This window comes from Amphimedon queenslandica, unplaced genomic scaffold, assembly GCF_000090795.2.
Source record: "Amphimedon queenslandica unplaced genomic scaffold, v1.1 AMPQUscaffold_13482, whole genome shotgun sequence".
In the NCBI taxonomy this organism is placed as follows: Eukaryota; Metazoa; Porifera; class Demospongiae; order Haplosclerida; family Niphatidae; genus Amphimedon; species Amphimedon queenslandica.
Genome location: NW_003546282.1, coordinates 254,359 through 279,291, shown reverse-complemented (window position 1 = coordinate 279,291; position 24,933 = coordinate 254,359). Strand labels below are relative to the sequence as shown.

At 35.6% G+C, this 24,933-nt stretch overlaps 8 protein-coding genes across 8 annotated transcripts; 3 read left to right on the top strand and 5 right to left on the bottom strand.

The window, feature by feature from the left end:
* Positions 1-11: 11 nt before the first annotated feature.
* On the bottom strand, positions 12-1,096 carry LOC105311986 (eukaryotic translation initiation factor 2A-like). The gene is made up of 6 exons (XM_019994125.1): positions 1,024-1,096; positions 896-976; positions 744-814; positions 508-581; positions 249-435; positions 12-196 (listed from the first exon to the last, which is right to left on the bottom strand). Exons 1-6 carry the CDS (start codon positions 1,028-1,030, stop codon positions 116-118), a joined length of 501 nt encoding a protein of 166 aa, XP_019849684.1. The 5' UTR covers positions 1,031-1,096; the 3' UTR covers positions 12-115.
* Positions 1,075-2,777, top strand: LOC100635430 (uncharacterized). The gene is made up of 5 exons (XM_003384880.3): positions 1,075-1,264; positions 1,310-1,405; positions 1,462-1,580; positions 1,738-1,901; positions 2,486-2,777. Exons 1-5 carry the CDS (start codon positions 1,129-1,131, stop codon positions 2,655-2,657), a joined length of 687 nt encoding a protein of 228 aa, XP_003384928.1. The 5' UTR covers positions 1,075-1,128; the 3' UTR covers positions 2,658-2,777.
* LOC100641543 (uncharacterized) lies at positions 2,692-4,665 on the bottom strand. Its single transcript, XM_003384843.3, has 7 exons — positions 4,575-4,665; positions 4,484-4,520; positions 4,379-4,438; positions 4,272-4,313; positions 3,611-4,194; positions 3,426-3,461; positions 2,692-3,377 (listed from the first exon to the last, which is right to left on the bottom strand). The coding sequence occupies exons 5-7, from the start codon at positions 3,975-3,977 to the stop codon at positions 2,812-2,814; spliced, it is 969 nt and encodes a 322-aa protein (XP_003384891.2). The 5' UTR covers positions 3,978-4,194; positions 4,272-4,313; positions 4,379-4,438; positions 4,484-4,520; positions 4,575-4,665; the 3' UTR covers positions 2,692-2,811.
* A 64-nt stretch (positions 4,666-4,729) lies between these two features.
* LOC100635303 (methionine synthase reductase-like) lies at positions 4,730-8,651 on the top strand. Its single transcript, XM_011404265.2, has 17 exons — positions 4,730-4,910; positions 4,956-5,106; positions 5,290-5,407; positions 5,454-5,880; positions 5,932-6,102; positions 6,153-6,244; positions 6,419-6,486; positions 6,535-6,623; positions 6,667-6,745; positions 6,811-6,912; positions 7,060-7,102; positions 7,172-7,255; positions 7,303-7,479; positions 7,566-7,652; positions 7,996-8,181; positions 8,241-8,317; positions 8,365-8,651. The coding sequence occupies exons 1-17, from the start codon at positions 4,749-4,751 to the stop codon at positions 8,445-8,447; spliced, it is 2,196 nt and encodes a 731-aa protein (XP_011402567.1). The 5' UTR covers positions 4,730-4,748; the 3' UTR covers positions 8,448-8,651.
* On the bottom strand, positions 8,532-10,160 carry LOC109580681 (uncharacterized). The gene is made up of 2 exons (XM_019994123.1): positions 9,462-10,160; positions 8,532-9,406 (listed from the first exon to the last, which is right to left on the bottom strand). The coding sequence occupies exons 1-2, from the start codon at positions 10,116-10,118 to the stop codon at positions 8,693-8,695; spliced, it is 1,371 nt and encodes a 456-aa protein (XP_019849682.1). The 5' UTR covers positions 10,119-10,160; the 3' UTR covers positions 8,532-8,692.
* A 53-nt stretch (positions 10,161-10,213) lies between these two features.
* On the top strand, positions 10,214-18,019 carry LOC100635179 (unconventional myosin-Ia). The gene is made up of 29 exons (XM_019994080.1): positions 10,214-10,514; positions 10,573-10,688; positions 10,757-10,956; positions 11,011-11,057; positions 11,105-11,168; positions 11,227-11,240; positions 11,295-11,379; positions 11,424-11,536; positions 11,585-11,735; positions 11,791-11,909; positions 11,972-12,058; positions 12,101-12,166; positions 12,266-12,370; positions 12,424-12,486; positions 12,575-12,628; positions 12,838-12,978; positions 13,030-13,266; positions 13,312-13,379; positions 13,508-13,655; positions 13,710-13,871; positions 14,020-14,076; positions 14,122-14,190; positions 14,295-14,468; positions 14,566-14,784; positions 16,649-16,761; positions 16,900-17,035; positions 17,321-17,473; positions 17,724-17,845; positions 17,893-18,019. The coding sequence occupies exons 1-29, from the start codon at positions 10,308-10,310 to the stop codon at positions 18,017-18,019; spliced, it is 3,417 nt and encodes a 1,138-aa protein (XP_019849639.1). The 5' UTR covers positions 10,214-10,307.
* A 52-nt stretch (positions 18,020-18,071) lies between these two features.
* On the bottom strand, positions 18,072-23,556 carry LOC100641416 (RUN domain-containing protein 3B-like). The gene is made up of 9 exons (XM_003384842.3): positions 23,375-23,556; positions 23,186-23,301; positions 22,775-22,899; positions 22,087-22,172; positions 21,941-22,030; positions 21,766-21,846; positions 19,356-19,518; positions 18,933-19,069; positions 18,072-18,358 (listed from the first exon to the last, which is right to left on the bottom strand). Exons 1-9 carry the CDS (start codon positions 23,539-23,541, stop codon positions 18,247-18,249), a joined length of 1,077 nt encoding a protein of 358 aa, XP_003384890.3. The 5' UTR covers positions 23,542-23,556; the 3' UTR covers positions 18,072-18,246.
* Positions 23,557-23,605: 49 nt separating this feature from the next.
* Positions 23,606-24,704, bottom strand: LOC109580683 (uncharacterized). The gene is made up of 3 exons (XM_019994124.1): positions 24,396-24,704; positions 24,042-24,166; positions 23,606-23,952 (listed from the first exon to the last, which is right to left on the bottom strand). Exons 1-3 carry the CDS (start codon positions 24,559-24,561, stop codon positions 23,722-23,724), a joined length of 522 nt encoding a protein of 173 aa, XP_019849683.1. The 5' UTR covers positions 24,562-24,704; the 3' UTR covers positions 23,606-23,721.
* Positions 24,705-24,933: the final 229 nt, after the last annotated feature.

Genomic DNA, 24,933 nt, shown 5'->3' with positions numbered 1-24,933 from the left:
CTGCAAATTTCTTCACTTAATATTGCATCTACATGCATTGAATTAATTAATTACAACAATAATATTCAGTGGAACTGCAAAAGAAATAAATTATTAAAAATATTATTTATTTAGTTCATGAGGTGTCAGTTTCCATTATTTCCTTCAGTGTCTTTATTTCTTGTCTAACTTCATCTTCAGACTCAATTTTACTCAGCTGCAGTGAACACTCAAATGAGAGCCGCCATACATAAAACATCAGTACCAACCTGTGTCTTCTCAAGCTTCACTCCTTTATCTCTCTTTACTTTCAGTTCTTCTATCGACTTTAACTTCTTCTCTAGTTTCCGTAAACTCTTAACGTTTGGGTTTTCTGATGATTGAGGGGGAGGAGCTTGTGCAGCAGTGGGAGGGGCTATAGCTAATACTGACAGATCAATCTCGGGAGCTCCAACACTACAATAAAACAATAAAATACTCATTCTTATAACTACTCATTCTTATAACTCCTATTAAGACCTAACTTACCCTGTGGTTCCAAGGGCAGCAGTGTCTTGTATTGCCCACAATTGCTCTCTGAGCTTCTGAGCTTTTTTGAAATCCTACGAAAGACAAGTACAAAAAGGTAGTACTTCTAACATTGAAATATTAACATTAATTTATGCATGAACTAGCAGTTACTAATGTTATATACAGGTTAATTTATATGTACCTATTATTGCCCTAATAATGAATTAGGGCAATAATTATTATCAATCAATCACCTTGTTAGCCTTTGCCTCTTCAATTTGCTGCTTTAATTGAGCTATAACATTTACTTCAGAAACTGTTGAATCTTAAAAAAAATAAACAGAAATATATATATAACAATAAAAAATTGTGAATTTGTAATCATAAATCTCAACACGATACTGACCATATTCATCGCTTTGTGCTTGTTTCTTTTTCTCTCTCTTTTTTCTATTCTTCTCAGCTGCTTCACTTGCAGATCCACTCTCTAATCACTGTATGTAAATCATTACAATAAATACATCACTCACTGACCTGCCATTGAATGAAGCAAAACCTCAATTAATTTTAGCCACACCTACCAGGCATAGTAACCACGCCCATCAGTAACCACGCCCATCAGTAACCACGTGGAACCAGATGGCCGAAGTTGTTTCCAAGATTAAGTACAGTGGTGGGAGAGGTAGAGGGGTTTTGGGTGCTTTTAAAACAAAGGAGCTCGGTAATAAAGCTGCCTCTGAGATCAAAGTAGAGAAAAAAGTTGAAGAAAAGCAAGGTATAAAAGACTAACGTGATTGGACTGAAGTGTGACATGTAATAGATGAACCTTGGCTAAGGAAGAAGCTCTTAGTTGCCAATAGTTACACTGCTAATCCTGATTCTCCTGGCGGATTTACTGAGCTCACCATCAAGAAGGGTAATTAATTAATTAACTACCGTGACCGCACCCACTAATTATAATGATAATATTAGGTGATATTTTGGAATTTATATCAGAACATAAAGACAACGAGCATTGGTGGGAGGCTAGAAATGGAGACGGTATGATTGGGTATATACCATCATCATACGTGATACTAAAGGAAGATCAGGTAATATTGGCTAACTATTAATGGCACGTCAGACATTTTATTTTTGGATAATGATTCAACTAAATTTTGTTGCTAAAAACCTTCTCTTTTGTGATGGTGAAACAATCTTATAAATATTTGACACATATTATTTATTTATTTATTTATTTATTTATAGGTGTTGCCCTGGTTGGAACAGAGTGAATTGGAGTCTCGTGAACAAGAGAGACAGGAGCGTTTAAAGAGACAGCTGCAACAGAAAGACCTTAATCAAGGGGTTGGGTTCGGTCCTCCTCCAAAACCTTCTCAAAAACCATACGTATACGTATCAGCATATAACAGGTAAGAGATGTGGAAGAGAGAGTAAAGCAGGAAGAGGTAGATGTACATGGGCCAGGGTCTCCCATAAAGCATGCTAAGTGAGCTAAACAGCATGAGCTTCATGAGTTGACAAGCACTTCAATACAGTACATGGCATTTGAAAAATTTATAAAAAATCCAATTTTGATCAGAATCTTCTCAAAGTTGCTACAGAGCATAAGAACATGTATATGTATCAGAAAAAATTATAAAAATGGAGAATTCTTTCGTAGTCATTTTTCGCAAAATTTGGCTGAGGACCCTGTACTATAGTACAGGGACTTTTGCTCAATTTTTGAGTAGCTTTAAAAATTCGTAAAAAATTTAATTTTGATCAGAATCACCTCAAACTTGCTACACAACAAAAGAACATGCATATGTATCAGGAAAAATGATAAAAATGAAGAATTCTCTACTATTCATTTTTGGTGAAATTTGGCCAAATACCCTGTACAGCGACTTTTGCTCAATTTTTGAGCAACTTAAATTCAATCATACTCAGCTCGAACATCCTACACAACACAGGAACACAATAGTAGGATGGTTTCATCATAATCATTATATAGGCAACCAGAGAAACCCACTCCTGATTCATCAGCTACTACTCAAAAGCTTTTCTATTGCGAAGTATGTGAGAAGTCATTTAATGGTCCCAAGCCATACAAAGCTCACATGGCATCACGTGGTCATAAAGAAGAAGTGGAGAATCAGGAGTACGAGAAGAAGCACGGCTACTAACTAGTAATCCAATATCAATTGTATAATCAGGACATTGCATTAAATCACTCTTATATTTTATCAAACGCACACATTGTGATTCATAATCAATATTATTTTAATTCCAATGGCTTCACAGAATGTTCTCCTTTCTAAATAGTTTTGACTAAGCACTTTATAAAGCTTTAATCTTTTTGCACACAATGTCAAGTTCTTTACGTAATCGTGTATTAAGTCTTATCACTGGATCTGTACCACACGGTAGAAATTCAATCAAAGTGGATGCAATACCCTCCACAATATCGAGTATAGAGCTGCCGTTTTCATGTGGATGTATTTTGCTGAATATCTGTAAGAAGTCTTTAGCATTGAGAGATACTGGATAATTAGCTGCTGTCTCTATATCTCTTAATTTATTCAAGTATTTGATGACTTCGTTTTTATCTGATTTTTCACGATTAACGTACTCGTTGGCTTCTATATAGTTGATCCTACTTACCAAAATTCCAGCAGCAGATCGAACTATAAAGGAAATTATTAGCACTAGTGGGAGCACAATTTCAATCATAAGTGTCATTCCTACTAGCGTTATAACAATTCCAAATGCTAGCAATGATATGTTCCAATATCGTTTTGCAAAATCTGCCAGGTCATCGAGCTTTTCGATAGTGTTTCTGCGTGTCTCTTGCCATTTTAGTATTTTCTCCATCGTATCATCAACCATTGATTGTATTGTGTGAGCTGTATAGCCTGCACTAAAAGAGTTATGTTACATTAAAACTGCTTTACCTTGGAGGTGGAGTGAGTCTTGTAGCTCAACTGCCTCTAAAAATTGGAAAAATTTATTTTCTCAGTTATACAGGTGGGTAAATTTTGAGACAGTTTAATTTGAGACTCAAAATTTACCACCTGTAAGGTATTTGAGATTCACTTTAGTACATCTATTACTTATACAAGCACTTTATGGTTCATACCTTGCACTTCATATGCTGTTATCATTTCTTCGGCTAAAGCAATTCCAACAGTATCTTCTAGATTAAAGAGAACAGACAAGAACTGTCGAAACACGTGTGGTTTGGTTTTCACAGATCCCCTTATTGTGTGGACCAGATACTCCAGTCTCTGTGTAGCTGTCATGCCACAATGCCTGTCTGTAACTGTCCTGTAGCATTCATCTGATATAATGCTACTAGAGAATAGGTTCCTTGCCAGTAGGAATGGATCAATATTGGAAGCAACCAGCCTTGAGGTGTAAGCACTTATAACATTGTGTCCTATGGATGGAGTAAGAGCACAGAAGACATTCTGTTCTATTCTTTGTCTTAGATTAGGCCCTGACATAGCCACAAATATATTATGGGTGGAGCATTGAGGAATGTACAATGTTTTCACAGTAGACCATAGTTATGTTTATAATGATTAGAGGTCAGTTTCTTCTTCCTTTTCCCATTACATAGTCTCTCACCATCTTCTTCTCTTCCTCTATTCGTGTTAACTTCTTGTCAGATACTTTTTGCTTTGAGAATGGAGCAATTTCTCTTTCTGATTCTTCATCAACCTGCAACAGAGAGTACATACATACATGTGACTCACTGCTGCTGTGATCATGATCAAAGGAATATTCCTCAATCTTACTATTTTATTTAGAAGTGTCATAGGATCAATGTCATCTGGAATCTAAGATGATTAAACAATTAAAATGGCTGCATTATCTACTGCACAATTTGCAGAATGAATCTTACATGAACGTATCTGATTTGTGATCCTTGTATGAAAAGATTTTCACAATTCATTACAGTTCCCTGTGTTCATAAAGAATCTTTGCAATAATCACATTAATTACTTACATCTAAGTATTTATACTCTGCCCCACTGATGGTTGTACTAGCATGGTAAAAATTGGAAATCATTTTTGAATAATTGTTAATCAAATCTTACTTCATTTTATCATCTACATTCACTATAGTGCCCTTGATAGTAATCTCATTCCGTAGCTCAACAGTTGTCTTGCAATTTTGCAAACCTTGAAGGAAGCATAACAGAGTCCTCAAGCTCTGCTTCTTGCTACTAGTCGCCATTTAATAGGCGTGGTCACCCCGCCCTTAATCACACATGGCTACTTCCACTGAAGGGAAAAGCAAAAGTCGAAGGTTTTTGCTGCTTTATGGCTCTCAGACAGGACAGGCAGAGGCAATAGCTGGACTGATACATGAAGAAGCAAAGACCAGAGGATATACACCTGAACTCTATTGCATAAGCAGTTCAGAGAAAAAAGTATAATAAAATCTGAATAGACTTGACTTTTCTGTTGTGTTGTAGTTTGATCTTAGCAAAGAGCCTGTTGCTGTTATAGTAGTATCAACTACAGGAGAAGGAGAACCGCCAGATACTGTGAACAGGTTCTGGAGGAAACTTAAAAGATCTACACAGCCTCAAGGCTTACTAAAGGACCTCCAATATGCTCTATTAGGTATAGTACATAGCTATTCGGTTATTGGTAAAACCAATGGGCTGTGTTTGTTTAATACTGAGATAATGGTATATGTACATGTGTTTCATTAACTTTAATTTATTCGTTTAATCTTATATAAATAATATTAACAATAAGTCAATAAAAGTTTTCAAATTTCTCTCTCTCTCTATTTTTCTGTAGGTCTTGGTGATACGAATTATACCAATTTCTGTAATATGGGGAAAATGTTGAATAAGAGGTTGCTAGAGCTAGGAGCAAGGTGGTTTCATGAGACTGGCTATGCTGATGATGGAGTGGGGTATGTGAAACTGTTTATATTTCCTGGTATTTATTATATGCTTTAGGCTAGAGTTGGTTGTTGAGCCATGGATAGAAGGTCTTTGGCCTGCGTTGGATGCTGTTTTTAGCCCATCAACTGATCAAGACACACCAAAGGACGCCGGTAATGATAAACCTGGTCCTACTGATCACCAGTCTAGTGATGTAGCTCAGAAAACCTCGACTGATCAAGACACGCCAAAGGATACCGGTAATGATAAACCAGGTCCTACTGATCACCAGTCTAGTGATGTAGCTCAGAAAACAGTTGAGTCTTCATCTCAAGTTGACAGTCTTGGAGTTGACGTGGATGAGAAGTTGAGTATCAAAACAGAAACTGGGTCTGATGATTTTGAGACCTCGTTGAGAGGTTCTAGGGATGATTCTTGGATCAATCAAGTCATTAATCTACCTACTTTGCAGCCTAAGTACCTTGAAGTCCAGATAAAAGAAGTATGCTGCGCATACAATTTAGTTCAATTTACATTTTCTTTTCTTCCTCAGCCAGTCTGTGATTCCCTTGGTTCCGATGATTTCTTGTTCACAGACTCAGTTCAAGGCTTCACTATGGCCTCGTCTGTGGTGGTTAACATGGCTGCCATTACTAACAGGAGAGTATTGACTAGCTCTGACGCACAGAAGACTGTCCTAGAGTTAGAGCTGGACTGGTCAAAGGCAAGCAAATGATGCTATACTCAAGTATCTTTTGACGGTCTAACTTATAGTTCCCCGAGACTCGTTTGAGATATGAGCCAGGAGACGCTCTGTGTCTCATGTGCCCTAACGATCATTTGGAAGTTGATTATATCATCAAAAGGTATTGGTCCTCATGGAAGAGAGAGAGTGTGTTGAAAGAGATGTGTGTATATGTATCAGAAAAAATTATAGAAATGGAGAATTTTCTCTTTGTGATTTTTGTCAAAATACCCTGTACTATATAGTACTGGGTCTTTGACTTAATTTTGAGCAACTTGACATGTGTTTACGTTAGGTTAGGTTTAGAGTCTGCCTCTAACCATTGCATCTCAATATCTGTGGTACCAAACACTGGAAAGAAAAGTAAACATTATTATTAGCATTACTTATTATACATTTATTGGTGTACAGATCCCATCATTCCTAAGCACATTCCAAGCACATGCACTGTGTACCAGTACTTTAAACACTGCGCTGATTTGAGGGCTGTGCCAAAAAAGGTAGAAATTAAAAATATATTTTTATTTTAATTTTATTTTTAAGGCACTTTTACTTGTACTTGCTGAGTTTTGTTCTAATGAAGTTGAGAGAAGGAGATTGCAATGGTTTGCTAGTCGTCAAGGTAATGGCACCTCTACTTCTGAAAATAATGAAACTAGACTCTCTTTGTCTCTCTCCTTTTTAAAGGCTCTCAGGATTATATGAAACTTATAGCAGAGGCTCATCTTGATCTTCTTGATGTCCTTCATTTCTTTCCATCATGTAATCCTTCACTATCAAGACTGATTGGTTAGGAACACTCACTCACACACACACACACACTCACACACACGCACACACACACACACTCACACACACACACACACTCACACACACTCACACACACACACACACACACACACACACTTAATTCACTTTATTAAATTATTAATTTAGAGCTACTTCCTAGACTACAGCCAAGACATTATTCTGTTGTGAGGTAAAGTGTTCATACATGCACATGCACATTATGGTTGTACATGTTTAAACTGATTCTACTTATTTTTAGCTCTCCATTGGATTATGAATTTAAGACAAGAATTGCCTTTAACATTGTAGAGCTACCTCAACGCTCCTGGCAGAGACTAAAGAGGTTAATACAGTATTATCACAATTAGTGTTAGTTATTATTATATGCAGGGAAGGTCTGTGTACAGGCTGGTTGAATGAGTCCTCTCTTAGTGAGGTTCCATCAACTGTCCCACTGTACCCACGTCTTAAGAACCCATTTCACTTACCGCCTGATCCTCTAGTACCAATAGTATTAATAGGACCAGGAACTGGTGTGAGTCCTCTTGTTGGATTCCTTAATCACAGGTTAATGTAATGCATTGCTTTTCTGTCAGTTTTCCTGTTTCTCCTGTATTGAGTTTAATTTCTTCTTTTTGTTTGTGTGTGCTTAGAAGTACTATGGTAGCAAATGGCTTCAAAGTAGGGAAATCATGGTTATTTTTTGGCTGCAGACATCCTGATAAAGATTACTTGTACAGGTATGTGTACATGTATATCCAATTACCTGGTTTACTACACTCCAATGTGTTACAGCTAAAAATGCCTTTAAATTTTTGTGTAGTGTAATATGCAGGTACTTGTACTTCTGGTCGTAATGAATTAAAATGTAAAATTGGCCTAAACACTTGTCTATGTATATCTTGGCACTTGCCTGAAATGTTTTTCCAGATATTAATTAATAAACATCCTCTCTAAAATACACATGTACCAATCCTAATTCATTAATGCAGCTATGATTTACAATGCTAGAACAGAACAGATTATGCACAATGTACATCCACCATTTTAAGTGAACAATGTGATCTGCTAATGTACACGTAGGTCTGAGATCGAGGGTTTCCTGTCAGCTGGGGTATTAACGTTATGCAACGTCTCCTTCTCACAATACGATTCAATCTCAGATGGTAGCAGTGATCATGCGAAATATGTTCAAGATAATATGAGGAAGCACTGGGAGGCCTTGGGGGAGTGGGTTATGGAGGAGAATGCATCAGTGTTTGTATGTGGGTAAGGAGTAATGAAGAGATGCTATACTGTACTTTATTTTTGGTGTTGATTGCGTGTAGTGATGCTCAGAAAATGATTGTCAGTATCAGGGAAGCCATGACTGATGTCTTACAGAAGTACTGGACACATAAAGGAGGTGATGTTGTTTAACTTGATGTGTTTGTGATTTTTTTAATACTTAAGGTGTGACTGGTAATGGAGATGGCCAGAAATTGCTTAAGGATTTGCAAGATAAAGGAAGATATGTAACTGATTTATGGATTTGATATTATTAATTAATGCCATTATTTGTGAATTATGATTATTTATTTATTTATTTATTATCTTCTATATTTTTAGAGCTATATTTATTTGCTAAGATATTATTGCTTATTTTAAAGAAATAGGATTATTATGATAAAGATTTCTATAAAGGTACATATGCATGTACATGTACATATGTATTAAATAATACTAAAGATTGAACTAAACTATGAAACTACTGCTATCAAATTGTGTTCATTAATTCTGATTAGACATGAGCTTGGATCAATGCAGTCTGCAATGATTTTTTGACAGCACTATCTGCTGCAGCTTTAATTTCTTTACTCTTCTGAGCAGAATACTTCCTTGTCTCATCTCTAGCAATTTTTGCTATTCCAGCCTTCACTGCTTGCGATCCAAAAAAACTCTTTAATTCCTTTTTGGCTGCCCTTGTTGCTGCATCTTTAGCTGATGATTTCATGTGATCCTTCACTCTTCCAGCAAGCATTGACCCAACAAATGGTACCATAGACTCAGCAACGTACTGAGGTATGTATTTCATTGCTGCACTCTTCCCTGCATCTTTGGCTGCACTTTTTGCCTTGTCCCTTGCTTGTGACTGATATTGACGTATTGTCTCTGACTTTGTGGCAGCAAACACGTCCGAATGAATGACAGCACTCCCTGCACTGATAGCTGCAGACTTTGCATGATTTTGTGTTGTTGGATTCTTCAGGATATCTTCAATCTTCTTAATACGCATGTTCCTTGAGGTAAAGTACTGCAACTGGAGGATTTTATCCAGCGTTGCCTTGTTGTCCTTACTTGGAACTTTATATACTGTTAATACTTTTGATTTTGCCTGCAGTTCAAAGAGAGCACCCATCTTTAGGACTGCTTTATAAACTGCATTCCCAAGAGCAGTTACATTACTGGACGTGAAGGGAGTATGTAATAGTACTGTGTGGCATACTTTGAATTCCTACAAAATAATAATAATAATAATAATAATTTGTGAACTGTAAGTATTGATCAACCTTTGTTATGTCAGTCAGAATGCTGTCAACCAATTCCTTGACAGTAGCAGTGACTCCATTCATCGTGACAGTCTCATTCCCAAGAAAGTCGGTACTGTCTGAGATGATTTTGATAGACTCATGAAGTGATTGATATATGAGACCCATATCTTCAACGGCCTTTTCTAAGTCAGTCATATCTTTTATTTCTTGTGCTGTTAGTTTAGGCTGCCCTGCACCTCCTTTACCTTGGGCTGCATTCACGATTTCCATTATCTTCTTGCCTACCATGTCCATGAGCATGTAAGCATTAAGGATTCTATGAGCCCATTTCTTTATTATTTGGAGCATGGAGGATTTTGTTTTCCCTGCTTCACCGGCTGTGCTATCTTCTGCAGCAGTATCTGTACCTGCACTAGTTGACTCATCTATCACTTGTTGCAGTTCTCCGGAGATCTCTTGGTCTACAGTCTCGCTGATGACGTTGCCCACATCCTCTCCTATTGTAGCATCAAGACTAGTCTCCATGGTTGTGGTAAGCTCAGCATCAATCATCTCTCCTACTATGGCAGTCGTGTCTGCAGCTTCTGCAGCCACTGCAGCTATATCAGCTGCCTCTGCTACCACAACTCCTATCTCTGCTACTTCTATCCCTACCTCTAGAGCTACACCTGCCATTTTTTGCTACCAAACTGGTTGTGAAAAGAAGAATTCTTAAGCAAAAGATGAGTAGCTTAAGATTTTATAGACTATTTTCAATGAATATGATTAGTTTCTCACCTGAGATCCGCCTTCTTTACAAACTGGCCAGCCCCACCTTTTTGTAAAATTTGGGGCGAGAGTTAGTACTGAGGATTACTCCTTACAATGCTGCCAGGCTTTAGGAGCAGTAGGAATACCAATAGCAGCAATGAAGAGGACAAAAAGAAGCTAAGCAAGAAGAAGAAGACTACAGGAAGTGGACACCTCCTTGATACATCTGTGGGCTGCTCTGATATGGTCCTTCTTGATCCATTGACTGTTGAAAATATGGTCCAGAACTTGCAAGAGAGATACAGAGCAGGAGAAATTTATGTGAGTATTGAGCACTAGCTTTGAGATATTCCCTGTCTTCCTCTCTCTCTTTCTCCAGACTTATATTGGTCATGTAGTAATATCAGTCAATCCATACAGAGAGTTGGATATTTATTCACAAGAATATGTAACAGAATATCGCAGTAGGAACATATTTGAGCTTCCACCACACGTGTATGTTCAATACAGATCATAACTGTAGCACTTACTGTACTTTTATCACATCTCATATTGATTCACAGGTTTGCAATAGCTGATGATGCCTATCGGTCACTGAGGGACAGAAACAAGGACCAGTGCATTATTATATCGGGTGAATCTGGAGCTGGTAAAACTGAGGCCTCAAAGCAGATCATGCGTTATGTAGCTCAAGTGAGTGGCAAGGGAGAAGAAGTGGATCGAGTGAAAGAGCAACTTCTTCAATCCAATCCAGTTCTAGAAGGTTTGTATACTGTATATAGTATAGAATTATTAAATTTTAAATTTTTTTCCTTAGCTTTTGGTAATGCAAAGACCAACAAGAATGATAACTCGTCTCGATTTGTAGGCTCCATTATATTTTTGTGAATGATTAATAATTATTACGACAGGGTAAATACATGGATATTGAATTCAATTTTAAAGGAGATCCAGTGGGAGGTATCATATCAACTTGTAAGCAATAGAAAAGTTCAAAAGTGTATTTATTAAACATTTCTTATTCTTTTAATAGATTTGCTAGAGAAGGTAATGCAATTGAATATCATGATAATCAATAGCTGATATTTCTCTTTATTATAGTCACGCGTCAACTACCAGAGCACTGGTGAGCAGAATTTTCACATATTTTTCCAGTTATTGTGTGGAACTGATGAAGACTTCTTGGGTGAGCTCCTCATTGCTTTGCTTTTACAGCAAGGATTGTTTTAGGAATGCTTCACTTGCAGAAAGACTTCAGTAAGTATAGATACTTAGTCTCAACTGATGTAGACAGACCTGATGGATTCCTTCAGCAGCAGGCAAAAGAATTTGAAACAACACTGGTAATAGAGAGCTCAATATTTAACATGCATGCAGCATATTTTGTGCAGAAAGCAATGGAAGTTATTGGTTTCACTGCTGAAGAAATAAGCTCAGTGCTTGAGCTACTGGCTGCCATACTGAACCTTGGCAATGTCACATTCAAAGGTTATGCACTCCCTAATGGAACCAATGCCTGTGAGATGCAAAACAACATGGAAGGTAAACTTAAACGCAAGCTACATTTGGTTCTAAGTATATTCTCCATCTTCTATAGCTGCAACTTTTGCCTGTGATATGCTTGGTTGCTCATTGGAGCTGCTAGAGCAATGCCTGACAAAGAAAAGTGTAGAGACATCAAAGGAAGTGGTCTTAACACCACTCTCTCAAGCAGAGGTGAGGAACCATCAGTCCCACATTTACTAGTTGTTACGTGTATACTCTTCTTCTACTGATAGAGTGAGTTTGCACGTGATGGACTCTGCAAAGCTATTTATGAGAGACTGTTCAAGTGGCTAGTGAGCAGAATCAATGACAAGATTAAAGTAAGCATGAACATACTTTTTGCACTAACTAATTCTCAACAGCCTCAAGCCCGTGGGAAAAGGAAGTCCATTGGTGTCCTTGATATATATGGATTTGAAGTTTTCAAGGTACAATACTTACACATAGGCCATATACAACACTATACTTGTGTTATGGGGGATAGCATTAAAGATGCTAAATTACTTAGTTTCTTTCCTTTTCTAAAGAGTAACAGTTTTGAGCAGTTTATGATCAATTATTGCAATGAGAAACTCCAGCAGCTGTTTGTCGACTTGACAATCGGATCTGAACAGAAAGAGTATATAATTGAAGTAAGTGGAGCAGCTGTACTTTGTCATTAAAAACTGATCTTTTCTTTCACTAGGGGATTGAATGGGAGACTGTGGAGTTTTTTGATAATTCTGTTGTTTGTGAAATAATTGAAGATGTAAGTAGCTCTTCTATTAAAAATTCACCAGTACTTTATTTTTAAAATGGTTTAAAAATTAAATGCTTTTAAAATTATTTTTGTTCAGCCAAAGCAAGGAGTAATAGCACTACTGGATGAAGAGTGTCTTAGGCCAGGAGAGGTAAGAGTCTATTCATTCATATGTATATGAATATAACTGTACACTATTGAACTAAAGTAGCATGTTGTGACATCTATTACTATTATTATTATTATTATTATTATTATTATTATTATTATTATTATTATTATTATTACTATTATTATTATTATTATTATTATTATTACTATTATTATTATTATTATTATTATTATTATTATTATTAATAGGTAAATGATTTGACATTTCTCGATGGCCTGAACAGACGATACGTAAAAAATGAAAACTTCATATCAAGGGCCTCGCACGACCATCGAAGTGACACAACTCTTGAGAGAAATCAATTCAGACTAAGACACTATGCTGGAATGGTAAGGCACATACATGTACATGTATGTATACATAAATGTGTACATTATTAGGTGACTTATGACGTAACTGGATTCATGGATAAGAATCGTGATCACTTACTGAAGGATTTATCTCAAGCAATGTTCGCCTGTGAGAGAGCTTTACTAAAGACCATGTTCCCCGAGGGGGATCCCGAGTCTCGGCATCTTAAGAGACCTTCTACGACTGGTTTTAAGTTTAAAGCCTCGGTCAATGACATGATGAAGAACCTTTTAGCTAAGAACCCAAACTATGTCCGTTGCGTGAAGGTATGAGAATACAGTGGTTGGGTAGTGATTGATGGGTTTTTGTAGCCGAATGATTTAAAGAAGTCGAAAATGTTTGAAGCTCAACTTGTTGAAACTCAAATCCGTTATATGAAGTGAGCCAGTTTTATTAGCAAAATTGCAATAGCAAATGCTAAATGATGATATTTGTGTGGTGCAGCATCAGCTCAGTAACAATTTAATGTACATCTATGATATAACGACTGTGTTATTTTATTGCTAGTTTACTGGAGAATGTGAGAGTGAGAAGATCTGGTTATGCTTATCGTCAGTCGTATGAACAAGCCTTGCAACGTTATAAAATGCTTACTAGTAAAACGTGGCCAACCTGGAAGAAGAGCCCAAGGGACGGAGTGAAGACTATATTAAAAGTTAAACTACATTCATAGGTAAAGTAGGTCACCCTCTCTCTCTCTCTCCTTTAGGAGTGCAAGAGGAAGGATGAGGAGTATTCTTTTGGACGTACAAAGATCTTCATTAGGAACCCTCAAACTGTTATGGACTTGGAGGAGATGAGAAAGAAGAGAATGCATGATTTAGCTACCCTCATATCTAAAAGATATCGTGGATGGATAAAAAGAAAGAAAGTAAGGAAATTTTTAAGAGTTGGAGAGACTTAATAAGTTATTTGAATAAGCATCTGTTACATTTAATGCCCATTTTAAGAGGTGTAGCAGTAACGAACTAATGATGATGATTTAGATTATGATTATCATAATCTACTTTTTTTATTAGTTTCTGCAGATAAGGAACAGTCAGATTACTATTTCGAAGCATCTAAGAGGATCCAAGGTTTTTGCTACAAACAAAATCACTAATTATACTGCATTTCATTAGGTCCGTAAGCAGTACCTCATCAAAAGAAATGCTACCATTGTGATACAGAGCTATTTCCGTGGCTGGCAGGTATATTGCATACTCAGATTACTCACCTCTCTCCCCCTCTCCCTCTTTCTTTTATGACTTTGCTTCATTATTATTCTCTATCTTTTCTCTATCTCTTTGTAAAGGTTCGTGATACCCTTGCTAAAGTCCGAGTGCTATCAAGACAGCTTTATGTCTCCAGTGTCATTAGGAGATATTATTATGCTTGGAAGCTACGTAAAGTTATTAATGACAGAATACACAGCAAGAAGTATCTACCAGCTGCTATCGTTATTCAAAAGTATTACAGAGGATGGAAAGTGAGAAATATGAAATAGTTTTTGTAATAACTAATGTATGTGTTCATGACTTGTCTTATTTTTAATTCTTTCTCTCTCTGATCTCAAATTCATGAAGGTAAGGAGAAAGGATACAAAATCACCACAAGTACAAGTACCTCTTACAATGGATTCAGAGAGCACTGATACTCCAGCGGGTACAAATACTAATGGAGTGTTACCAGAAGCTAATACTGAGAGTGTTTCAGATGATAGTGAAGAGGAGGAGGAGGAGGAGGAGGAGGAAAGTGAAGAGGAGACCGAGGGAGAAGAGACTGAAGAAGAAGAAGAAGAAGAAGAAGAAGAAGAAGAAGAAGAAGAAGAAGAAGAAGAAGAAGAAGAAGAAGAAGAAGAAGAAGAAGAAGAAGAAGAAGAAGAAGAAGAAGAAGAAGAAGAAGGGGGAAGAGAAGAAGAAGGGGAAAGAGAAGAAGAAGGGGAGGGAGAAGAAGGGGAGAGTGAGGAGAGCGAAGAAGAGGTTAAAGTTAAAGTTGCTGCTCAAGTTTCCAAAGTGCCCAAGGAGGTTACTGTTGATACTGACTCTGCTGGACTCTTAGTCCTTAAATTCATAAGGAGATCAGTAGTAAGGACATTAAGAGTTTCATGTTGTCAGTATAAGTTTGATACCTTTTCTTTTTCTTATAGCAATACAAGTTCCTATTGACTCTTTTATACAACCTTCCTTCTCGATCTCCAATTGACAAGAAATGGCCGCGTTGTTCTCCTTTGTTTAAGAAGACGTCAATTCTTCTACGAAATATTTATCATAAATGGAGAGTAAGTATATTTTTAATATTAATATACAGTCTCGTTTGTAATTATGATGGCAAATCTATATATATTGGGCAATTTCATGAAAATTGAAAAGAAGAAAATTTGTCATTTTTATAATGTTTTCTGATGCAAATACATGTTTTTATGTTGTGTAGAAAGTTTGAGCTGATTCCGATCAAAATTGTATTTTTTACGATTTTTTAAAAGTTGCTCCGAAATTGGGCCAAAGTCCCTGTACTATAGTACATGGTCTCAGGCCAAATTTTACCAAAAATAAAAAAGAGAGAATTCTTGATTTTTATAACTTTATCTGATGCATATACATGTACTTATGTTGTGTAGAAAGTTTGAGCTGATTCCGATCAAGTTTGGATTTTTTACGATTTTTTAAAGTTGCTCCGAAATCGGGCCAAAGTCCCTGTACTATAGTACGTGGTCTCAGGCCAAATTTTACCAAAAATGAAAAAGAGAGAATTCTTGATTTTTATAACTTTATCTGATGCATATACATGTACTTATGTTGTGTAGAAAGTTTGAGCTGATTCCGATCAAGTTTGAATTTTTTACGATTTTTTAAAGTTGCTCCGAAATCGGGCCAAAGTCCCTGTACTATAGTACATGGTCTCGGGCCAAATTTTACCAAAAATGAAAAGGAGAGAATTCTTGATTTTTATACCTTTATCTGATACATATACATGTACTTATGTTGTGTAGAAAGTTTGGGCTGATTCCGATCAAGTTTAAATTTTTTACAAATTTTTAAAGTTGCTCCAAAATCAGGCCAAAGTCCCTGTACTATAGTACATGGTCTCGGGCCAAATTTCACCAAAATTGAAAAGGAGAGAATTCTTCATTTTTATAATGTTTTCTAATGCATATACATCTACTTATGTTGTGTAGAAAGTTGAGCTGATTTCAATCAAAATTGGATTTTTTACGAATTTTTTAAGTTCCTCAAAAATTTATACAGGTTATGATATGCTGTATAGTTGTAATGTGTTGCTAGACAATTAGTATTATTCACCAATGTAAATGTGTGGGTGTTTTTATTAGGTCAGTAGACACATTTATGTCAACTTTTATGTTTCAGGAAAATTTCCTGAATACTTTCATGCGTGTTACATTCCTTCCTAATTCTTTGTTTATGAATTACGACGGCCTATTATGCTTTTATGGAAAATGGGCAATCATCAGTAGGACCATTTATAACGCGTCACTATTTCTTTTAAATTATTGTTTGGAATATTTCCTTTGATTATCGTAATTATATCTATTCTACGTCATGTTTATACAACTCAACATGTCTTTTGAAGTATCCCTCTTTCTCTCCCTCTAATTTTTCCCTTTTATTGTATCCTCTCCCTTTCTCTCTCCCTCTCTTTTTCTATCAGTGTAAACTGGTAAGAGATTATTACAATGCTAATCCAATGGTGAAGCACAAACTGTCAGAGAAAAGTCGTGCCAGTACTCTTTTCAAGGGAAAGAAATCAGTCTATCAAGCATCGTTAGTAAAATTTTTAAAAAATTGCATAAAATTTTTATCATTTATCATGAACATGAATCAATTTTTGTAATGCACAGAAAATTTTTCATTATTTTTACAAATTAAATAATTAATTTTAATTTTATTTTCATTTCTCAGAATCCCAGTTGCTTTTATATCGGATAGGCTGAGGATCAAGTCAGATGAGAGGTGGAAAAAATTAATTAATGATGTATCAGATACAAGAATAGTCTGGGCTGACTCCGTCCAGAAAATGAACAGAAGTGACGCAAAAGTAATAATAATAATAGTAATAATAATAATAATGATGATGATGATGATGATAATAATAAATAATAATAATACTTTAGTTTAGCTTTCTGTTCTGTCTGTTTTTTGTTTTTCTTTTGTTTTCCTTATGGGCCTTCCCTTTTTGTCTCTCTTTTGTCCATCCTGTTGTGTTTGTCATAATAATAATAATAATAATAATAATAATAATAAAATAATAATAATAATAATAATACTATATAATACACACATTATACTATAATAATCAATTTTTACTTATATTTATTTCTAGTTGTGCAGTAGAGCTATAGTCCTCACATACAAGTCTCTGTACATACTGGACTCTAAGAACTACCGACTGTTGTATCTGCTGCCATTGAGTGATGTAACTGGAGTCTCTCTCAGTCCTTTTAATGATGGATTCCTTATCATACACATCAGACCAGTAAGCACAGCACATGTCGCTATCATGTGGTTTTAATATTTGTAAATCAAGTGTCTTTTTAATAAGTAATGACTATAATTATACTTTTTATATTACAAATACATGTAACTGATAAGTGACGTGGAAAATTTACCAATTATATACAGCCTCAAGTGTCCTAATAAATAAACAATTATCCAGCTGCTACTTATCAGATTTGTATTTTATTTTCTACAATATATCAATCTTTTTTATGTCTTATATCTAATAGCATGACGGTCAAGACAAGTCAAGACCTAAAGGTGACTTGGTTTTATTAACGAAACACATTGTGGAGGGTGTCACCAAGCTAAGTGTCGTCATCAGACAGCTGCAAGTCAACTTTAAAACAGAGTTAGAAAAGAGGCACTCTACATTTTATTTTATATATTCTTTTCTAGAATTGAGACACAATTAAAATTTGGTGAGTTATCGACGATTGTATTCAAAGGAATTTCTGGTGACAATGGAAGCCCAGTCTGTCAAAGAAGGGGCGGAAATACAATACTAATCCATGTTGAACAATGAGATCACCATTATTATTGTTGTTATTATACATAATTAAATTATTAACTTGTAATTATTGCATTACATCAGGTGCTTCTCACATACTGAAGCTCATTTTACAGCAAATTATAATTATTTTGTCAAAAACCATTATACACAATTTATAATAATAATAATAATAATAATAATAATAATTTGATAATTATACTTGTGTCATTAAATCTCTCTCTGTGTGCCCAATCATTTACTCAATCTTCGTCTCCCGATTTAAAAATGCTAGAAAATAGTCCACTTCTCCTGTTGTCATTAGTCCTCCTACCTGCTTTCTGCTGCTGTCTGATGCTATCTTGTAACTTTGAGCTGTGCATAAAAAAATTAAAAATTGCAATAAGCTTATCTATATTGTAAGAAGTATTGTATTTCCTAGTGCTTCAGTTAGGATAAAGCAATAATTTTTTCCTTACAAGTTACAGCCTGCTTGTTCACACTTCAAAGTGTTAACAAGGTGTCAAAAAGGTGTTAACAAGGTGTGATTTTTCAGACAGGAAGTACCGTATAGCCGGAAATTTTGGAGGGAGTAAAATTTGGCGAATTGCTAAATTTTGGTTATTGGCGAATTTTAATTTGGCGAATTAGTGGCCACGTGCCATTGAGCATGCGTATAAAGGCTCAAAATGGCGGTTTTTATTTTGGCGAATGAAACTCTATTCGCCAAATTCGCCAAATTTTTGTCCTTCCAAATTTTTGTGCTATACGGTACTTATTTTACCACCAAAATGAGAAAATTTGGTCAAATTATTTAAGCCACTTTTAATTATAATACATACTAGTTAATTGCACTAAAATTAGAGGAAGACTATAAAAAATAGTAACTGTATAAATCTGAATTTATTATAATTGCAGCAACAGGCAAAGATCATCATGAACTGCTTACATTTGATCTTGTAGTTCGATGATGATGCCACTCATTTCCTTCTTCTCCTTCTCACTCTCTCTCCCGAGGCTGTCCAGTTCTCTTTGGAGCTGGTTGATTTGTGTATCTCTTACAGACACCAGCTCTTCATAATAATTCTAAGACACAAAAGGGCAATTAAAACAATCAAAACTGTTGAAAAACTGGCTCAACAAAAACAAGGCAAAATTGTGAAGGTAATGGCTACCTTAATCTATATTTTAAAGATGCCATACATTACATTACATGTACCAGTCCCCCAAATACATGTAATTTCTCAATGTTTTGTCTCGTCTCTCCTTTTCTATAACCACACCCTATTCTATTTTTCACTATCCTTCATTCTTCTGACACCCATCAGCCCTTTCCTTCCCATTTCTCTCCACTCTTTTGTTTTTCTTTTACTTTCTGTTCTCTCTCCACTTTCAGTAGCTCCTTAAGTGATGTAACCTCTTCCTCTTCCTCTTTCTCTTCCTCCCTCTCCTCATCAATTCCTCTTGAGTCAATACTGCTGCTTGTTGAAAGCAGCCTCCTTTCCTCCTGTCTATCATCTCTCCTGCTGCTAGTACTAATATGAAGAAATAGTGAAAGAGAGAGAGAGGGAGGGAGAGGGAGGGGTAGAAGAGAAAGTAAAAATACTATTAAATACACACACAAGTGTATGTCTCACAACATTAAGTCACTGATTATATATACATGCACATGTATCTGCCAGGGTTTCCCATAGGATTTTGGTACCTTCAGCGAATTTTAAAATTGCTCAAAAATTTGGTCAAAGACCCTGTACTACAATCAAAAATGGCTAGGAGAAAATTCTCAATTTTCATCATTTTCCTGATGCATATACATGTTCTTATGTTGCGTAGACAGTTTGAACTGATTCTGATCAAATTAATTTTTTTATGAATTTTAAAAGTTTATAGCTCAATTATAGGGTAATTTTTTTCTTCATGATTTCTGTTCAAAATCTCCCTCTCCCTCCCTCTCCCTCTCTCTTAGCTCTCCTTCCTCTTTCTCTATCGTTTTCCCGTAACTATGATGAGCAATGTGACATTATCATATGTTATTAATAACAGGAATATGAAGGTGGAGGGAGGGAGGGAGGGGTAAGGGGAAACTGATGTATACAAACAAACCAAGTGCATATCAATGATCACACACAATTAATCATCTTATCCGAGTATGTACGTAATGCGGACCGTCTGGGGCATAAGGATGGACAAAAATGGTAATGAAAATAATCAAATATAAACATAATGTACTTAATAATCTACACTGAAGGCATAAAAAGCATTACTCATCATTATCATCATTGTTATTATCATTATTTTTATCATTATATTCCTGGAGCAATACTGGGGATAACTTTATGCTATAGAACTTGAATATTAAAAATGATTAAAATAATAATTAACCCGAGAGCATATAATGCCCACCTATTAGACAATGATATGACATGAAAAAGATAAGTGGACACGTGGTCAAGTGATAAGAATCAATATATGGACAGAAGACTACAAATTTCCTTCATGAATGAACATGATACCAAATACCAAATTGGTATTTGCACACACACACAAACACTTTTACTGATTCCGATGGATGCATGTGCGTATATACATGTACATATATAGCAATGAAAGCTTAGAAGGACAGAGGATAATATCAGGAAGTGAGTGTAATTATTATGTTATAAGATATTGCATTCATTTACATATGAGCTATACTACATTACTGACATAATAATTGATAAGCTAATATGGTATAGTGTGTGTGTATGTGTGTGTGTGTGTATGTGTGCATAAGCTGCATGGAATTGTTTAAGTGAGTGAATGTGGATATGATCTATGACCAGATCAATACAATTAGCATGTGCTACTGCTATAAAATGGGTACAATACTTTGCATTAGCTATAAAATACAGATAATGAATACATACATGTACATGTAGCTATATTGAAAATAATCATTCATATACCTAATTAGGACAAAAGAGTCTAATCCTTTCATCTTGAATTGCATCAGAGTTTTAAAGCTTAATTGTTAGTAATCAATCCACATATTTGAGCTGAAACTGTGAGTACATTACAATCAGGAGTGCATCAAGGAGTGTGACTACAATTACTATATTGTAGTTACATCATGCATGCACAGGATGTGTGCAATCATAAATTATTATTTGACCAAAAAAAGAATAAAATGTAATTATTACTGTACGTGTTATTTTCATAATGCAACACTGCTCATCCCTAATCTGACCACAAAGTAATTTATCACTGAGCCTCATCCTCCTAGCAATCAACAATGATTATGATAATAACGTATCCCATACTGTTATTAAACTAAGAGAGAAACAGTATCTTAAATTAACAGTATAAAACAATTAGAGGTCTGAACAAGTCACAAAGTGCACTATATATGCCTTATATTCCCCTGACAATAAAATTATTGGCAAAAGATAAGATATAAATAAATTTGCTAAAACTACAAGGATGAAATGGAAGTGTGAACTTGATCAAGGGAACAATTAAAAAACAATAACAATTGTTGCAAAATTAAAAGAGACAGTCCACCAACTAGATGTTACGTGTATCAAAAACGATAAATAACTAGAAGACAATTGTAACTCAAACCATAAATATGAGTGCTTTATACCTATGACTAAATCAGTCGTAGATACAAAATGCAGCTGTGAGTCTATCAGGTGGAGGAAGCATTTGCTGGTCATCAAGGAGACATTGCTGAGTGTATGTGTATGTACACATGTACACATGTATAATGTGATGAGGTGGTAATTGAGGTAGTGTAGAGTTACTTTTGATGGAAGACAAGATAAGGACTATAGTCTATCTCTAGCTTATCATAATAATCAAAGTCTTGATCTCTTAGGCAAAGACTGTATAGTTAAAAGAAAGAGAGAGAGAAAGGGAGGAAGAGAGAGAGAGAAATGGGGCGGTGATAACTCTAAATTTAGATAAGCTCTCTTTTACTTGAAGTCAATTGCATCAAGACACTTTAAAACTCCGGCTACTTCTTGAAGCTCAGCCGATATCATTAAAGCACCTTGCATGTACGCCACTCTAAAGAAGGAATAGGTATACACACAGTGGTGGTGTACTATACATGAAGGACTCACTTCAGTTCATGTTGTTTACTGACGAGAATATCCATGAATGTAGCCAACCTCTTCTGAACAAGAGAGAGTCGAAGCCACGCCCTACACTATAAGAGAAATCATGAGAGAGAAAGAGAGGAGTTTATATGTAAGACAAAAAGAGACAAAATGACAAAGAAACATGCAAAGGTACATCATGAAGTAAGCAGGGTTTCCCACAAAGCATGCTAAGTGAGCTAAACAGCATGAGCTTCACGAGCTGACAAGCACTACAATACAGTACATGGCATTTGGAGCAACTTTAAAAATTCGTAAAAAATCCAAACTTGATTGGAATCAGTTCAAACTTTCTACACAACATAAGTACATGTATATGTATTAGAAACAATTATAAAAATGGAGAATTCTCTCCTTTTCATTTTTGACGAAATTTGGCCAAAATCACTGTACTATAGTACAGGGACTTCGGCTTGATTTTTTAGCAACTTTAAAAATTCGTAAAAAATTCAAACTTGATTGGAATCAGTTCAAACTTTCTACACAACATAAAAACATGCATATCTATAAAAATAAAGTATAAAAATGGAGAATTTTCTCCTAGTGATTTTTGTTGAAAAACCCTGTACTATAGTACAGGGTCTTTGGCCTAATTTTTGAGCAGCAATGGAATAAATGAGATGAGACAGAAGACGATAATAGGTGGACATACTTTTCCTAATTCAGTAGATACATTTTCCATGTCATCAATAGATCCAACAGTCACAGAAGAAGCATACTGCTGTATGATATGCCAGTAATGGACTGGATCAGTAGTACTGAATATTGACCAGCGAGCTAATGAATGTATGTGGTGCATACAATGTGGAAAAGATAATACATAGTGACAAATACAGGGAGGGATTTAATGTCTTAGATTATTGCTTTTAATTTAAAATAAAGTGTTAACTGAAAATAAATACCTTTTTTGAAACTAAAAGCACATGTACAATCAAAATAGCAAAACAAACAAAAATGAAAGAAGTAATGCTAGGTCAATGCATTATATACATGCAAATACACAAGTATATACATATAATATTTGTAACTCATGATACAAAATCAGCTTAACTAAGTCTCCAACCTTGCATTCTGTGTAAAAAGATGTGTTCCAATACGTTACAGAGATTATTCAAGTGAGGACAATCGTCAGTTATGGTCTCAAAAGGAGATTTATCTACTAGGCTCTTGACACACATTCTGAGTGGGAATGAGAAAGAGAGAGAGAGGGAGGGAGGTATTCATGAAACAGCTGTTTCAACCTCTCTCTCACTTGCAAACTTGAGTCATGTTTCTTCTCTGTACTTTCAGCTGTTCTAGGACATGTATGTCCGCCCTGCTGTTTGCTCTGAGCCGTACAGAGCTCCCGCTATGATCATGGAGCCTTGTATTGTTGCTGCTGCTTCGAGAAGAAGACTCACTCAAGAAAGCTCTCTCCATTACATAGCATAACTCCGTTCACTCTCAATCAATCTCCGTATATTGCATAGTTGTTAATTAAATGTAATAGTTAATTAATGTTTCATTTAATAATAGTCATAATAACATTTGTACTGTTAAGTGAGACAGTGTGCAACAAAAAGTCAAAATTTTAATGTGCCTAGGATTAATTGTCAATAATTAAACTATGCTCTTCATGTAATAAGGTGTTATTTCTCCGACTGCAACTTTGAAATTAGTACTAGTGGCATCAGCAGTCAGATAGAGGTCATCACCATCTGTCTCTTCTCTAACTCCTATCCATCTTGGAGTAGTGGAGCTTTCAGGATAGCAACCAATAGTAAACTTTCCTCCTTTCTGATAGAACTTGTCTCCAGTCTCTATCACAAAAGTAGTTGCCAAATTACTATCCTAAAATTAGAAACATGTGGTCAATAACTATATCAATCATTTGCATGCACAATAATGAATTGCAACTGTCATGCAAAAGGATTACATACCGTAGTTACTGAAAGGTCTCCATTGCAGTCTTCAGTGTAGTAATAGACTTTCTCAAGATTGTGCTCGTGGTATAATTGGACTCGGTATGACATTACTCCTTCAGCTAATTCGGCGTAAAGAGGACCTGTAGAGAATGACATCATAATGATGGACAGTGGCATTAGTAGGTTTATGAATTGGAGGACAATGCAAACAAAATCAGAAGCCAATCCATGCATTCAGTGCATTCTGATGCATGCATGTGTCAGGTATGTAATAAAATGCAGGCTGTAAAGCATAAATATGAAGAATAAATTTACATGCAGAATGTTAAGAGTATAGATAATGAGAATATGCATAAGTTTGTTTCTTACTTGCAATCCCAGTTAGCTTTCTCTTGAAGACTGCAGGCCCAGTCTCATTGACAAAGAGGGAGTTATCAATGTTAAGTTCATCCCTGAGCACAAATGTTATGCTGTTTGGAATGGAGATGAGAGTTTGGAGGAGTAGAACAAAAGGCAGGACAGCCAAAGCAGGCATTATTGTTATAGTATATTATTAATAGTTGATTGTTTTTTATATATAAGTAGCTTGAATTGCTCTGTAGAGAGACCAACTGTTTGATTGTCTACCAATGAGGGCTGCTCTTTTATAACCAGTCAATTCATTATCTGATGAAGCCTGTTTGTATAACTACCTTCAATTAGGAAGCCAGTGAATATGGCATGGCGTAATGATTGCTAGTATGTAACTACTGAGAGTATGGGCATAACCACGCCATCACAAACCATAACAAATCTTACCCTAATTATCTGTACTGCATTCCATACTATGTTAGGAAGGGAGATGCGCCAAAGGGTTCGAAAATAAAACTACCGTTTGAACATAAAATAATATGCAGCCAAAATTGGA